This window comes from Chrysemys picta, chromosome 8 (assembly GCF_011386835.1).
Source record: "Chrysemys picta bellii isolate R12L10 chromosome 8, ASM1138683v2, whole genome shotgun sequence".
Lineage (NCBI taxonomy): Eukaryota > Metazoa > Chordata > Testudines > Emydidae > Chrysemys > Chrysemys picta.
This window is the reverse complement of record NC_088798.1, coordinates 28,827,759-28,843,199: the sequence shown is the minus strand read 5'-3', so window position 1 is coordinate 28,843,199 and position 15,441 is coordinate 28,827,759. Positions and strand designations below refer to the sequence as shown.

General features: G+C 45.5%; 1 protein-coding gene across 7 annotated transcripts in view; it reads right to left on the bottom strand.

Moving 5' to 3' along the window:
* Positions 1-584: 584 nt before the first annotated feature.
* Positions 585-15,441, bottom strand: part of SPATA1 (spermatogenesis associated 1) — a 36,974-nt gene continuing 22,117 nt past the window's right edge. For 2 of the 7 annotated variants that reach the window (XM_065554135.1, XM_042840523.2), the window contains 3 exons: positions 11,196-11,374; positions 8,050-8,148; positions 660-999 (listed from right to left, as the gene is read on the bottom strand). In XM_065554135.1, coding sequence (XP_065410207.1) covers positions 895-999; positions 8,050-8,148; positions 11,196-11,374 — 383 coding nt within the window. In that variant the 3' untranslated portion in view covers positions 660-894. Of the gene's footprint in view, positions 1,011-8,049; positions 8,149-11,195; positions 11,375-15,441 lie in introns of all 7 variants that reach the window. The other 5 variants (XM_005294447.4, XM_042840522.2, XR_006172259.2 and 2 more) reach the window with 5 other exon arrangements.

The window sequence follows — 15,441 nt, the reverse complement described above, 5'->3', positions numbered from 1 at the left end:
GACATCCTGTCTGTTTCTGTCACTTGCAATAATTAGTAGAGCCTTGTCAGTTTTGGGGCAGCTTCATATTAACCTCTTGCAGCTTACTGCTTTGCTAGATATAATACCCTTTGGAACTAAGGGAGCAAGCAGGAGAGAATGGAAAAAGTTAACATGGAGGGGGTATTATTTCCCTTCCAGAGATCTGATACTCCGCACCGGAACATGCCTGTTGCCTCCCCTCTGCACTTGGTTAATAAATGCTGTATGCTCTACATTTTCTTTCATGTAAGACTGATGATGATCTTATTTACAACCTCAGGGCTAGGACAAGGGCATTTGATTGTCAATGCAGCTACACTTAGGAGAACGAAAAGAAACAACAAAACTGATATGATAATTTAGAGATAGGTATGTTTACAATGCTTGAATTTCAAAGCACAATGAGGTAGATATCTGAAACCTGAGTATTTTGTGGGTTAAACTGAGTGAGCTATATGTACCTCAAAAAAACAAAAATACACTTTTATCCACAATTATGGGTATACTACTTCAAATTACAATTCCGTATTGATTGTCACTATATAAAATTAATGTTATGCTAATTCACTATTTGAAAATTTTTTAATGACATTTCTTTACATTTGATTAGCTTATAGTCAAAAATAAACACGCTAATAGATTAAACTGCATGTTTTATAAGTATAAGAGAATTACAACTGAGTTACAATTATTAGCTTGAGCTATTTTAAGGCATTTTAAATACATGATATACTTCTATTTTAACATATACAATTATCCTATCTTACATATTGAAAAGTCTCTTTAAAATAAAAGCATAGGAACATAAAAACAATACTGACATGCTGAGCTTCTATACAAATATATTACACAATCCCAAGTAATGCGATCCTTCTAAAATACTGGTGTTTCAGACTGAAGTATTAAAGATGACTGAATTTTCTTCTGTGCCAGCTCTGCTCTCAATGCTCGTAAATCAGAGGCCGCCTGCTTTCTCATCTGCAAAAGAACTAGAGATTATTTAAGGAAGATTTTGAAGTTGAAGATATAGTATAGTAAAGATTTAACTTTTATGTGGGTTAGATTGATATAGAATGTGCCTTTGATTCTAACCAGTTCTCGCCCTGCTTTTCTGCATGTTTCCTTTGTTGTGTCATCTTTAAAAGTCAAATCCTGAAATCCTTACTCAGCAAATTCCTATTGACATCAGTAGGAGTTTGCCTGGATAAGGAATGACTAAAAATTGACTATGAATCTCAGGATTGTTTTGTATAACTGACACTATTTTTCTTCTAGAAATACATTTTCTAGTCTTTTGACTTTTGCTAGCAATGGACAGAATTGTATCCCACACTGCAGATGATGAGGCAAAGGGAAAAATTCTTATTTTAGTTGCAACAGTATAATCCACATTGATTTCAGTGTCATACTTTGAATTCACTTCTCTATAACTAAAATTAAAATCTGGCTCCAAGCTTATGTGAAAAAATGTATATTGTACTGCAGTTGCCTAGACCAGACCTGGTCTGTGAATAAAATAACCTTGTCAGACAATTAAATGCTCCTGGGTTTTCATTCTGTCCTTTATCTTCAGGTTAGACCAGCTGATTTCCATCCTAATTTTTTTCCATTTCTTTGTGGATGTTGTTGGCTGCTCCTCCCGCCCCCCCACCTGTGTTTTAACCCCCTTATGACATCTGTTATTGCCTGCTCCATTAGTACCCTTTGAGGATGCCAATACCTTGTTACCCTGCAGATGTTTAAAATTGTGAATTTACTCCTGTCAGTCTCTCATAGATGTGATTCTAAGGCTCTATCTCCAACAGCTATAATTAGATGTTTTCTTCCACTTTCTGAAGTTGGTGTCTTACAAACAAGGCTGGCTAAAGAATTACTGTTCCAGAGCTGTGATTGAGCTTGTTTTCCCTAATACTCAACTTTTGTTCCGCTTCATTTGCTGTCTTCATACAGTGTGAGGCAGCAATAACTGTCTCATGTCCCTTTTTTACTTTGCCCTTCCAAAAAGCCCTCCATGTCATTGATTTAGATTTGTAAATAGTTTATGGGATGCTTATTCTACCTCTGCATCTTCTTTCTTTCATGGGAGAGCAATGGACATCAGTGTTATTTTATTTATAGATTTTCTATTGTGCTCATCTAAGTCTGCTGGTTCTTTACAACTCTTGGGCTGGTGTAGTCTTTTTAATTAATTGCCTTCCATACCACGCTACTCATCTTTTCATCAGACATTTCTGAAAGGCTCTCCGAGGCTATGTCAATCTCAGACTCTCCAAACTATGGCCTATATTAGGGATCGGCAACGTTTGGCTGCGGGAAGCGGTGTGGGACGAGGGATGTGCTGGCCACGGCTTCCCGCAGCCCCCATTGGCCTGGAGCGGCAAACCACAGCCAGTGGGAGCCGCGATCGGCCGAACCTGCAGACTTGGCAAGTAAACAAACTGGCCCGGGCCGCCGGGAGCTTACCCTGGCGGGCCGCGGGCCAAACGTTACCGATCCCTGGCCTATATTGTCTACTATGTCCGCTTTCTTCTACAGGGAGAGTTTGTACAATTGCTCCGGTAGGGCAGGATGGAGGCTGTGGTGGATGCCATTATGGAACTAAAAAGGGGTTAGGTACATAAACCCCTCTGAACATGGGAGATGTGCCATCTGCACATTCCACTGCTTCCTTTCTTCCTCCCCTCCAAGGCTTTATTGCAGCTGGGCTTCTGTGCTATCCTCACATTCTCAGAAGGGGAAGGGATAAGAAAATTGGACCAGTATCATTTTATTCAGTGATTTTTTTTTCAGCTTTATGGGCAAAGGCAGGGTCTGCAGAACCTAATCTATGTTAAAAACCCATGAATAGTGCTCTCATTTGGGTCAAGGGAAGGGGTGACAGTAGAATGAATGCAGACATTCTCTATCTTCTCCCATCTCATTGGAGCTTAAAGCCATCATTGTACTGCTGAACATCACCAAGTTCTGCTCTATGCTTCTCAGCTCTGTGAGAGGTTTGCTGTATGATGGTGGACAGGTCACTTAACTTGTGGCTCTCCAGTTACCTCATGTAAAATGGGAATTGCAACGAAGACATGATTATGAGGCTTACTTAGGCTGTCTGCACTACAGCGTTTTGTTGACAAAAGTTATGTCAACGTACACCATCGCTTTAATTAAACCGCTGTTGCATATCCATACACTATGCACTTTGTGTTGGCAGAGTGCATCCGCACTAGCATTTCTTGCATCAACACACAGAGCAGTGCGGTGTGGTAGCGATCCCACTATCCAAGTGGCCGCAGGGTACTGTGAGAATGGTTTACAGTGCCTCATGGGGCAAGTACATCATATGATGAATGTTTCTCAATCCCATCGTTCCATGGACATGCTACTAGATTGGGGGGAGAGTGTAGAGCAGAGGTTTCCAAACTTATTTGGCCTACCGCCCCCTTTTCAGAAAAAAAATTACTCAGCGCCCCCCTGGAAATCTACCTTCTTTAAGCGAACAAAGAGAAAGATGCAGTGACAAATTTGCATTCTTTTATGTATCTATATTTCTACCTACGTCCTACAATATAGTAAAGAAAGATGTGTTATTAGAATATCGCCCATGACATCAGGTATACAGTGGTTTTTGCGTAAGACGGCAAAAGACAACCAAACTAAAATACTAATGAAACTAATAAACTGGGTTTTGTTCTTTGCTCAGCATTAGATATATGTATTTGATATTAAATTGTCAAATATCAAACTAAATTTATCAAGAAATAATTAATTTAAAAAATAATCAATATGCAATTAAAAATCAGTTAATAGTTTTAATTTAGTTTGCCCTTATTTAAATAATTGTTCCTTATTAACACACGCCTTATTTACCAATTAACACAGATGATTCGATAGATATAAATAAATGTTAATAGTTAACAGTTTTTTTACGATTTCATTCCCGTTTTTGTTAATATTGTAATAAAAAATATGACAAATATATTGACTGTACACTTCAAATAGTACTGTACCGACACAAGCCTGCTACAATTTTATTATTGGTAAGTACTAGAGACACAGAAACGTACGGTAGATATGTAAGAAAATGTATAAAAATACTCACGTGTAAATTGCTGTTTTATTGAAACAACAATAATACAATTTGCTTTGTATGTGATCCGTAATCCGTAAAGATCGAAGGTATTGAATATGAATAAAAAATTTTAAATACTTATTGCACTATTGTTAACTGCTTTTTACACAACTCAGAAACAATCTAAATTAGATTTCATACATGTCGCCTATTTATAGTATCATATTGTAAACAAGTCATTACACGCACATATTCCTGCCGATGCATGCTGGACTTCCCGACAATGCGCGACATGCTCGCCTGCCAACACTTGCTTGTTAAGAGCTGTTGGCGGACTTGACACCTGATCGGTTATAATTTGTGAATTTATTTGGAAAATAAAGTAATCACTACAACTTTAACTCTATGTTACACAACAGATGAAACATGTACGAACGTTTTTTCAAAATTTTCTTATATTCTCTTCTTTATGCCTCCACCGCCCCCTTATTTTTATTCAACGCCCCCCAATTGCACCCGAGGCTACTACTGCCCCCCTGGATCGTTCCAGCGCCCCCCAGGGGGCGGTATCGCCCACTTTGGGAACCTCTGGTGTAGAGTGTGTGTGGGACACAGTATGTGGTGGGCGAGTGTGTATGTGAGAGAGACAGTTTGTGTTGAGGGAGAGTGAGTGTTGGCATACTGTCACTAAGTTCAGACAGCAGCTGGAGGCAACCACTCCAGAGGCTGGGGGAGGGGAAGCCCCCCTCCCGTCCCCCATCAGCCCCTGCCTCCCACCCTGGCGCTGCACAGCAGAGCAGTCCCCCGCAGTAGCAGCCTGCCTGCCACTGTGTTCCTAGTGCCAGATAGGCTTGACAAAGGTCTGGTTTTCAACTGGAAGATCCAGTCGAAAAGGGAAACTGGGCTGGCAGCATCTGGACACGAGAAGTCCAGTTACCTACAGTAATTGGCCTCTGCCACTGGGGTGGTGGGAAGAGCAGCAGCTGCTGCTGGAGCCCGGGGGAACAGCTCGGCTAAGCAGCTGCTGCTCTTCCTCCCCCCCACTCCTCCTCCTCGCCCCCGTCTGACACAGAACGGGGTGGCTACCGGACTGGGCTTCAAAGTAGATGCCGTCGGAGAGGGCTGGGGGGGGGGGGAGATATGTAACCTGTCTGCCCCTGCGCCCCACTGTGTCCTGATTTCCCCACCCTTCTCTCCAGGAACTAACCCCCCATCTCCTGCCCTGGTGTGCCCCAATTTCCCCACCCTGGCCCCTCGCTCCAGGGCTGGACTCCCCAACCCTACTGTGCCCCAATTTCCCACCTGGCCCCTCGTTCCAGGGACTGACTCTCCCCTTCTCCCTCATCCAGCCCAGAATGCCCCTCTCTGGCCCCTCGCTCCAGGGATGGATCCCGCAGCCCCACTGTGCCCCACTGTCCCTGCTCCTCACTCCAGGGATGGACCCTGCCACCCCGCTGTGCCTCAATTTCCCCCACCACCGCAATTTCCCCTCCCCAGCCCCTCACTCCGGAGACCCTCTGCCCCATTGGGCCCTTATTTCCCCACCTCAGCCCCTTGCTCCAGGGGCCAACATCCGTGCTCCCCTGTGCCCTGACTTCTCCACCCCATCCCCATTGTGCCCCGATTTCCCCTCTCTGGCCCCTTGCTCTGGGTGCCTCCCGACCCCCCTCACTTTGCTGTGCCCGGATTTTGCCACCCTGGCCCCAGGGATCGACGCCCTCCCCGCTGTGGCCCGATTTCCCCACCTTGGCCCCTCCCTGGAGCTGATCCCCCCTCCCACCTTGCTGTGCCCTGATTTCCCCTCCCTAGCTCCTCGGTCCAGGGACCACAGCCCCCTGCTGTGCCCCAATTGGGCAGGCAGGCAAGCTCCACGTCAGGTCCTCCGAGCTCCGGAGGCGGCAAGTGAGTCCCAGGAGATGGGTAGTGAGTGACGGGGCAGGGGTGGAGTGTTAGGGGTGGGGGGACAGGTAGGGGAAGGGGTGGGGCAGGGGGCTTGGTTTTCAGGGATTAGGAAGTTGGTAACCCTAGTGCCGGAGAGAGCAGGATTCCATGGTAATGATTTGCTCTTTGCTGCCGGAGCGGCATGCTCAGCTGTCAGAACTTCCCAGAGCTTTGAAAGGGGAGTGGTTGCATGTCTGGGCAGCTGGAGTGAGCAGAGCGGTCATGGTGGGCGTTGTGGGATACTGGGCGAGGCCAGTTATGGCAACATAACGAACAGCACTGATGCTTTGTCGTTTTAACTTTGCCACAAAAAGCTCTATGCCTCTTGTTGAGGTAGTTTTATATGGTTGGCACACCAGGAGAGTTTTACTAACAAAACTGCAGTGTAGACAAGGCTTTAGTTTATGCAGTTCATGGAAAATGTAAACACTAGGAATGCTGCTTATTACTACATGATGTGGAGTAGGCACGTTGGTCATTTTACTTAAGTGAAAGCTACAGCTAACACAAAGAAAGCTTTAACACAGAGGTCGGCAACCTACCGCATGCAGGGCCGGCGGCCAGGACCCCAGACTGGCGGCAGGCGGGCCCCCCCGTCTCCTCCCTGACCGCGCTCAGGTTCTGCGGCTCCTGGAAGTGTGAGCCGCCGCCGCTGCCCCTCCCGGAGCTCCCCCCCCCCGCTGCCTCTGCACTCTGCCCAGCAGCATGTTTTGCCTCCACATGGAGCCAGCGTCTGACCGGCATGGGCATGGTAAGGGGAGTCCTGGGAGGCAGTCAGGGAGCAGGGGGAGGGTTGGAAGGGTCGGGGCTTCTGGGGGTCCTGTCAGAGGGCGGGGAGTGGTTGGGTGGGGCATGGGAGTCTGTCTGGGGGTGGGGGGGTGGATAAGGGTCAGGACAGTCAGGGGACAGGTAGGGGGTAGGGTCCTAGGGGGGCAGTTAGGGTGGGGGGGTCCCAGGAGGGGGCAGTCAGGGGACAAGGAGCGGGAGGGTTGGGGGTTCTGAGGGGGGCAGTCAGGGGGTGGGAAGTGGGAGGGAGTGGATGGGGGCAGGGCTCTCTCCCCCCGATCCTCTCTTTTGATTGTTGAAATATGGTAACCCTAGGCGAGGTGGGAGCCAGGGGATGCATGGGGACTGGAGCCCACATGCATCCGCTGCAATCTGCAGGAGCCCTCCGGGGGGGGACGCCGGGGCACAGGCTAGGCAGGAGGGGCGGGGGGACACAGCTGTTCCCCGCTAGCGCCGCTGCCACCGCCTTTGCAGGGCTGCTGCCCCCCTGCACCGTGCCAGCTCCTCCATGGCTGGGGCTCGCCGCTGCAAGTGGGACGCTTTGGCTCTCCGGTGCATCCGGAAGGCGGCTTCTCCCTGCCGAGCTGCTGCAGCGGCCCAAGCTTGACAAAGCCAGTGAGTGGACTCGGGGTGGGGGCCACCGGGGTGGGGTGCGGAGGGCTCGCGGGGGGGCTGTGCACCCTCCAAAGGAGTTCGGGGGTGGGAGGGGGTAACCTGGTCTGGGGAGCAGCCCCTGGGCATGGCTGGTCCCTGAGGTCTATAAAGGCTCGTTGGGATTTGCCCCTCAATGAACAGATGTGCAAGGGGTGCATGTGGAAGTTTTGCCTAGGGCGCAAAATATCCTTGCACCGGCCCTACCCAGGGGGTGCGTGCACCCCAGATTAAGAACCACTGCACTAAACTGATAAGATCTGCATTTTAATTTAATTTTAAATGAAGCTTCTTAAACATTTTAAAAAACGTGTTTACTTTACATACAACAATAGTTTATAGACTTATAGAGAGAGACCTTCTAAAAACGTTAAAATGTATTACCGGCACACGAAACCTTAAATTAGAGTGAATAAATGAAGACTCGGCACACCACTTCTGAAAGGTTGCCGAACCCTGCTTTAATATAATATCTCTTCAAATACTAACTAACTTTTAAAAATTTCAAATATTTTATGGCTCTAGATTTTATAGCGAAGAAAATCTCTATTTGTTTAATTTACAGGTTGGTTAGAATAAATGCAGATTACCTTAATTTCTATTATGAGTTTCATTTTTGTATTATCCAGCTTTCTCTTTAGTTGATCAATTTCGTGCTGCACTGTTGTAATCTGGATGATTGTGGTGTTCTATGGGGAATAAACAAAAAGCTTTTATGCAGTTCAGCTATTCTCTATATATTTTTCTACCACAGTTATTGACCATAATCTCTCTCCCTCCCCCGCACCAGGACAGCAATCCTCTAAACTCTTCTTCCAAGCCTCCTTCAGTTTCTGACTTTCCCCCCACCCCAAATGTCCTGTATTGTAGCAGTCTTCTCTCAAAAGGAGGGCAGCTCCCTCCAACAGTCAAGCCCTGCTGGCCTATGAGCAGGGGACACCCACAATTTTCCCAAGCCCTGTTACTCTGGGAGATGGATAATAGCACATTATTTTGCGATTGGTCTTCCCGACTGGACCCTGTATATGATTAAAAAAAATATGAATGTTTCAATCTCACCCATGTAATGCCTTTGGTTTGTCTCAATCAGGACATTGATGGCAATCTGCTATATTCAAGAATAGTGTGGATTAAACAGAACACCACCTCTATAATGGCAGTATCATTTTTCAAAAATTAAATGGCTTAGTTATAATGACAGTGAGATTAGTGTTTTCAAAAGTATGGTCCAGATCCTTAGCTGCTGTAAATCAGCATAGCTTCCTAGAAGTCAATGTAACTGAAGGGGATGTGTGTATTAGTCTTTTTTTGATACTTTAGGCCTTTTAAAACCTCTATATATCCCAGCGGCTATATCTACATTACATGCCACTTGCAGCGTTGGGGAGGCAGCGGAGGGAGGGGAGTCCTCGCTCCTCCCCCCTCCCTCCTGCCCGCGAAACGCCGCAAGCTGATTGCCACGGGCAGGAGGGGAGGGCGCTGATCCGCGGGGTCTGCCAGGGGGCGGGAGGCACTGTGGGGGGGGAGGGGGGCGGAGCGTAGGGAGGCTGCCAGCTGTGGAAAAAGCAGGCAGCCAAACAATTTAAGAGTGGAGCATTGCACAACTTTAAATGAGCATGTTCCCTAATTGATCAGCAACGTAACAATGAAACAACGTTAACCGGGACAACTTAAAGTAAGGAGTTACTGTAATAGAAGTAACTGATAGAGCACATGCTTCTGTAATACTGGCAGTGCTACCCAGACAGAGAGCCATGCTTAATAATAATTACACGTATTGTGCTTTACAAGTATTTATCTCTTATAGCTTTCAGATGTGAACACAAAAACATCCACAAATACTTGCCACAGTAGATTTTCTGTTATTTTGGCTAGTCTAGTTTCAAATTAACTATCAGAGGGGCTTTCGCTACTTCCCTTGACAAATTATTCCACAATTAAGGAGATTTCACTGTCAGGAAGTTTTTCCTCAGTCTATCTGACCAGTTTAGTTACTCTTCCCTTAACTCTCACCAATTCCTTCTGCTAATGTAGGTCTCAGAGCAACACACTATTTTCAAAGTGCAAGCGCACCAAAGGCATTTAGACCGAGATTACTATTTCCCTACTTCTTCAACACAGTAGGAAGTTTGTAATCTTTCTGCATGAACTTAAAGGATATTTGTGCTGAGTGTACACACAGAGCTATGGCTGTGCTGTTGCACACAAGCATTTGGAACATCTTTACACCAGCATACAAAGTGTGATACATATAATTCGTTCATGAAAAATCTCTGTTATATTAAAAAAATACTAGTTTATACAAAACTAAACAAGTTGTTACCATGTGGAAAAGAAGTAAACTTCGTGTTCTTACATGCACTCTCATGCATTCATCCAGCATTCATGGAATACTGGGGTGTGCTATTTCCATGAAACACTCTGGGCAAACAAAGAGTAATCTGTAAAATCACCAGGGATGGTCCACACTTGGCCTATGCAAACAGATTGTCATATAATATGCAAATGAAAAATGGACTAATGCTCCTATTCTTGGTAAATGGTTTTCTAAACGAATTAAGCTTTTTTAGATATAAAATCCCTAAAACAAACCTGGTCAATGGTGTACTCTGATTAAACTAGATGGGCTATGCTCACCTCTGAAGGACATATGACTGTTTCACAGATAAAGTCATTAACGACTTAGATATTGGCATAGAAAGTACGCTTATTAAGTTTGCGGATGATACCAAACTAGGAGGGATTGCAACTGCTTTGGAGGACAGGGTCATAAATCAAAATGATCTGGACAAATTGGAGAAATGGTCTGAGTTAAACAGGATGAAGTTTAACAAAGACAAATGCAAAGTGCTCCACTTAGGAAGAGAAAATCAGTTTCACACATACAGAATGGGAAGAGACTGTCTAGGAAGGAATACGGCAGAAAGGGATCTAGGGGTTATAGTGGACCACAAGCTAAATATGAGTCAACAGTGTGATGCTGTGGCAAAAAAAGCAAACATGATTCTGGGATGTATTAACAGGTGTGTTGTGAGCAAGACACGAGAAGTCATTCTTTCGCTCTACTCTGCTCTGGTTAGGCCTCAGCTGGAGTATTGTGTCCAGTTCTGGGCACCGCATTTCAAGAAAGATGTGGAAAATTGGAGAGGGTCCAGAGAAGAGCAACAAGAATGATTAAAGGTCTTGAGAACATGATCTATGAAGGAAGGCTGAAAGAATTGGGTTTGTTTAGTTTGGAAAAGAGAAGACTGAGAGGGGACATGATAGCAGTTTTCAGGTATCTAAAAGGGTGTCATAAGGAGGAGGGAGAAAACTTGTTCACCTTAGCCTCTAAGGATAGAACAAGAAGCAATGGGCTTAAACTGCAGCAAGGGAGGTTTAGGTTGGACATTAGGAAAAAGTTCCTAACTGTCAGGGTGGTTAAACACTGGAATAACTTGCCTAGGGAGGTTGTGGAATCTCCATCTCTGAAGATATTTAAGAGTAGGTTAGATAAATGTCTAACAGGGATGGTCTAGACAGTATTTGGTCCTGTCATGCGGGCAGGGGACTGGACTCGATGACCTCTCGAGGTCCCTTCCAGTCCTAGAATCTATGAATCTATGGAAACAATTACTAACGTTTGGAATTTCTGGATTATGGTGGTAAATTTGTTCTTACAATTTATACTCTATACAGAAGCCAAATTTCATGGAAAGAGAGAAAGGAATTGACAAATATGAACAAATGATATTACCTTGGCGTTTGCAATGTGTGTTAAATTGTTTGGCCGTTTCCTGATATCTCTGGCTTCCAGCTGCAACAGCAACTTTTGATAGTAAAGCTCTACATCTTGTCGCAGTTTATTTAAAATGTCCTCTAATGAAGCTGTAGCTTTCTTAGTTTCAAAATATTTCTTTTTCCATGCATCACGAGCTACACAGGACAACAACATCTCTGTTTGTTCTTGATCAGGTTAATATACAGTAAATTAGGAATAATAATAATGAACAGCACACAGTACTTGTGTAGTGTGCTTCAACTTCAGTGGTTTAGACATGTATGAAAAATGTAGCATTGTTTTTTAAAATCAATGAATGTTTACCTAAACTAAACATTACATTAACTATACAGTCACACCAGGATTAGCTGGACCCCAGCCAACTAAAATTAAAGGCTAGATCTGTCCTCTAAGGTTTGACTGAAGCTCCAGCAGGAACGCTGTAGGACCAGAGTTCCAATCCTGTGGAGCTTTGCAGCGCTGCACGACTAAGCTGTACAAAAGAGAGCTAGGTTTGCAAAGTTTATTAGTTCTGCAGGTCCAGCGCTAAAGAGAACTAGAAGCATGTGTTATGCAGAGCCGGGGAACGCCACAGGTCCAGAGTTCTTAAGCAGAATTCAGGGGTGGATGCAGCCTCCTGACTCAGTGGGTGCAATATGGTGTCATCAAGGGGGGACACTGACCATCAGCAGGAGCACTCTCTGCCCCAGTACTGCAACCCTAATTCCAGCCAGGTGCAAAGGGGAGGGCAGGGGGGAGGATGGAATTGTCTGGAGAACAAGCCTACCCTATCCCTGCAGCAGCAGCTCCTGTCCTGCAGGGCTGAGCCTGGCTCCCAGCACTGGGCATTGTCACCTGGTACACAGGGTTGTAGTTCCACTCAGGTTTGGCACCCAATGTTATGATTTTTGGGGGGGCAAATGACCCCCATAATCTCATGCTAAAGCTGTCCCTGGCAGAATGCCTAAGATTAATAGAAAACTTTCTGCAAACATTATTTACCTTAAAGTAACTGAGGGTCTTTTAGATGTGTTGTCTACATATAGTCCACTCTGGGGGCTAGAGTCACAAAAGGACTTAGGTACCTAAGTGCCAGGTTAAGTGCCTACATCCTAGAATCAGGCCCCACTGGGGTGCACAAAACCCCTGCTCTACTGATGTCAAATCCTGAAGTCACCTAAACGCATTTGGCACCTACATTTTTGCAGTAAAAGGTCCCTAGCAGCCTATGTGCTACAGCCTCATTCTAGGTGTCCACATGTCTAAGCTCCAGTGTGATGCATGAATGAGGGGAAGCTAGGGGGTCCTCTGCCTAACTCACCTGCAGGGACAATCCAGTAAGTGGGCTCAGAGGACATCCATCAGATTGGGCCCCCACAGGCCAGTTCACACAAACTGGCTGGGGAAGGAGGAACTCCCTTCCACATAGCTTTTTGCACAATAGGGTATTCACTGGGGTTGTGGGAGATCCCCCAAGTATCCCTTCTACCTGAGAAAAAGAAGGAATTTGAACACGTCTACTACTTCTCAGGTGAGTGCCCTAGGTGGACGTGTGTGTTGGGTGGGAGGGGGAGGGCTCCCTCCATTTCATTGGAGCAGGGGAACTGGATTTTGGGTTTCCCCATCTCCTTGATAAATGCACCGGCCACAAGCATCAGACTCATACTTTCTTTCTCGTTGGTCCAATGACGCTTTCATTATTTTTCACAGTGGAATGTTTCAATAGGAGAGGCTGAGGAAACCCCCCACATCAGTATAGTCTCTAGCCCAATGTTTAGGCCACCTCCTCCAACAAGTAGTAGATTCCCTATTCAAATCCTTTCTTTCATTGCAGGTGAAGGGGGACTTGAGGTGGGTTTCTCCCATAAGCCAGGTAATCTAATGCCAAGAGGGGGTTTGAACTCAAGAATCCCAAGCAGATGGAAGTGCTTCCCTGAAGTCTGGACTTAGATGTGAAACTCCCTGAGAGAAGTGGGGCTTAGGACATACCCCTCATCTTGGCAGCTCTCATTGGCTAGCTTAGGCGGGGAGCCACCTAGCATGCTGGCTTTTGTGAAACCCATTCTAAGGTGCCTATCTAGCCCCATTCATTGTATAGGGAGCATAGGTGACTCACTCAGGCTTTGTGAATCTCAGTGATTTTCTAGGCACCTAAAAGTTGGGGGCAGGTGTTTGATGCTGACCATTTCCACACCTACACTCCTTTGTGAATCTAGCAGTCCATGAGTTGTATGTGCTTTATGCGTTCAGGATTGGATTCTTTTGCCCAACAGTGTTTGTTGGCCAGTGCATGCCTCCTTTAGTTCTCTTTAACTAAAAAGAAAAGTTTTGATACGTCCAGGGAGTAAAGCCTTTTCTTATTATCATTAGAAAGAGGTTTCAGGGAGAAAACAGGTATGTAAATACAGTAGTCCAGTTTAAGTGAAAATCTGAAACTATGTTAGGAACAAATTTTGGCTGGGGTTTAAAGGAGACCTTAACCTTATCAAAACTAGAGTATGATGGCCCTGTCATGACTGCTTGTAGGTCTCCTACTCTACATGTTGGGGTAATTGGCACTAAGGCCTAGTCTTCACTTACCGGCTGGTCCGGCGGCACGCCATCGATGTTCTGGGATCGATTTATCGCGTCTGGTTAAGACGCGATAAATCGATCCCGGATCGATCCCGGAAGTGCTCACAGTCGGCGCCGGTACTCCAGCTCGCCGAGAGGAGTACGCGGCGTCGACGGGGGGAGACTTCCGGCCGCGTCTGGACCGCGGTAAGTCCGGACTAAGGTACTTCGAATTCAGCTACGTTATTAACTTAGTCCGAAGTCCGGACTAAGTGGGGACCAGGCCTAAGAAAGTGGTTTTCACAGAAAGGTAGTATAAAGAACATGATGCTAATGGTTCAAATGGAAGCCCCCATCAACCAAGCTAAAGCCACAGCGCAATCTTAGGAGGGAGGTAGCTCCCATACAGGAGGGAATATATATATTAATTCTGTGAGGCATGTAGACACTGTAGGATGTGAGAATATACTGTGGGTGTGAATTGGAGACTGGTAAGTGGAGATAGTTGCTAAGTGTACTCTTTTAATAGTGAATTCAGATCTCTTTAATCAGCATAGATTTTAAATCATGGGAATGAGTGGGAGAGTTGATGTTGTTCTGCCCAAAGAGTGAATCTTTTCCATTTGGCATAAGTGAGCTTTGTCAAGTCATTCCTGCTGTGAATCAAGATGTTCTGGACAGCTTTGGAACATGATTTCTCTATATTAGTCAGGCAGCCAGCATCTAGGCTGTAAGGTACAGAGAAAGTGGATCTGGATGGAGTGTCTTCCCATTGTTTGGGAGATTATGTCCAGATCCAGGGGTAATGTTATTGGAGGTTATACTAAGAATCTTTAAGGGTCTGAGAACTATAACTACCTGCACCAAGAGGTTGCTAGCAATAGCTATGTGGCACCATCTCGTCTGAGTTTCCACACTGTCCTCAGAATTAGAGGAATCAGTGGATAGATGTAAGTCAGCCCAGGAGATGAGCTGAGGAAAAGTGTCCAATAGAGATCCTGGACTCAGACTCCCTTCTGAAATAAAAGGTATGGCATTTCTTGTTTGACTCCATGGCAAACAAGTCTATGGCTGGGTGATCCCATTTGTGAAAGATCTGTGATTGACTGAATACTTTATGGACCATTCATCATTAAAGGACGAGTGTCTGCTCACGTGACCTGCTAGGATATTAATCCTGGAAGGTGAATGGCTGTCAGGGCAATCTGATGTCAGATGCACCAGTTCCATATGTGAACAGCTCCCTGGCATAGTGGAAATGATCTGTTCCTCCTTGTCTGTTTACGTAAAACATCGCCAAGATGTTTGTCATGCCTGTATTGTTTTACCATGGATTAGAGGATGGAATGTCATATATGTTAAACAAATTTTTCTCAGTTCTAAGATATTTATGGAAAGATGAGACTTGTCTCTTGGCCATAGTCCCTGAGTCTGATGTTGATTCAAGTGCACTCCCCATCTGAGGTTGGAAGCATCCATTACTAGCATTACTGTGGATAGAGGAGAAGAAAATTGAGCATTTCTGCATACTTGAATAGGATCCTTCCACCAATCTCGTGATAATAGGACCTCCTGAGGTATCTGCACTGCCATATCTATGTGGCGTTTGCTTGATAGGTAGCTGGACTTCAACTAGCCTTGAATACAACAAGGCATGAGGAGTGACAAA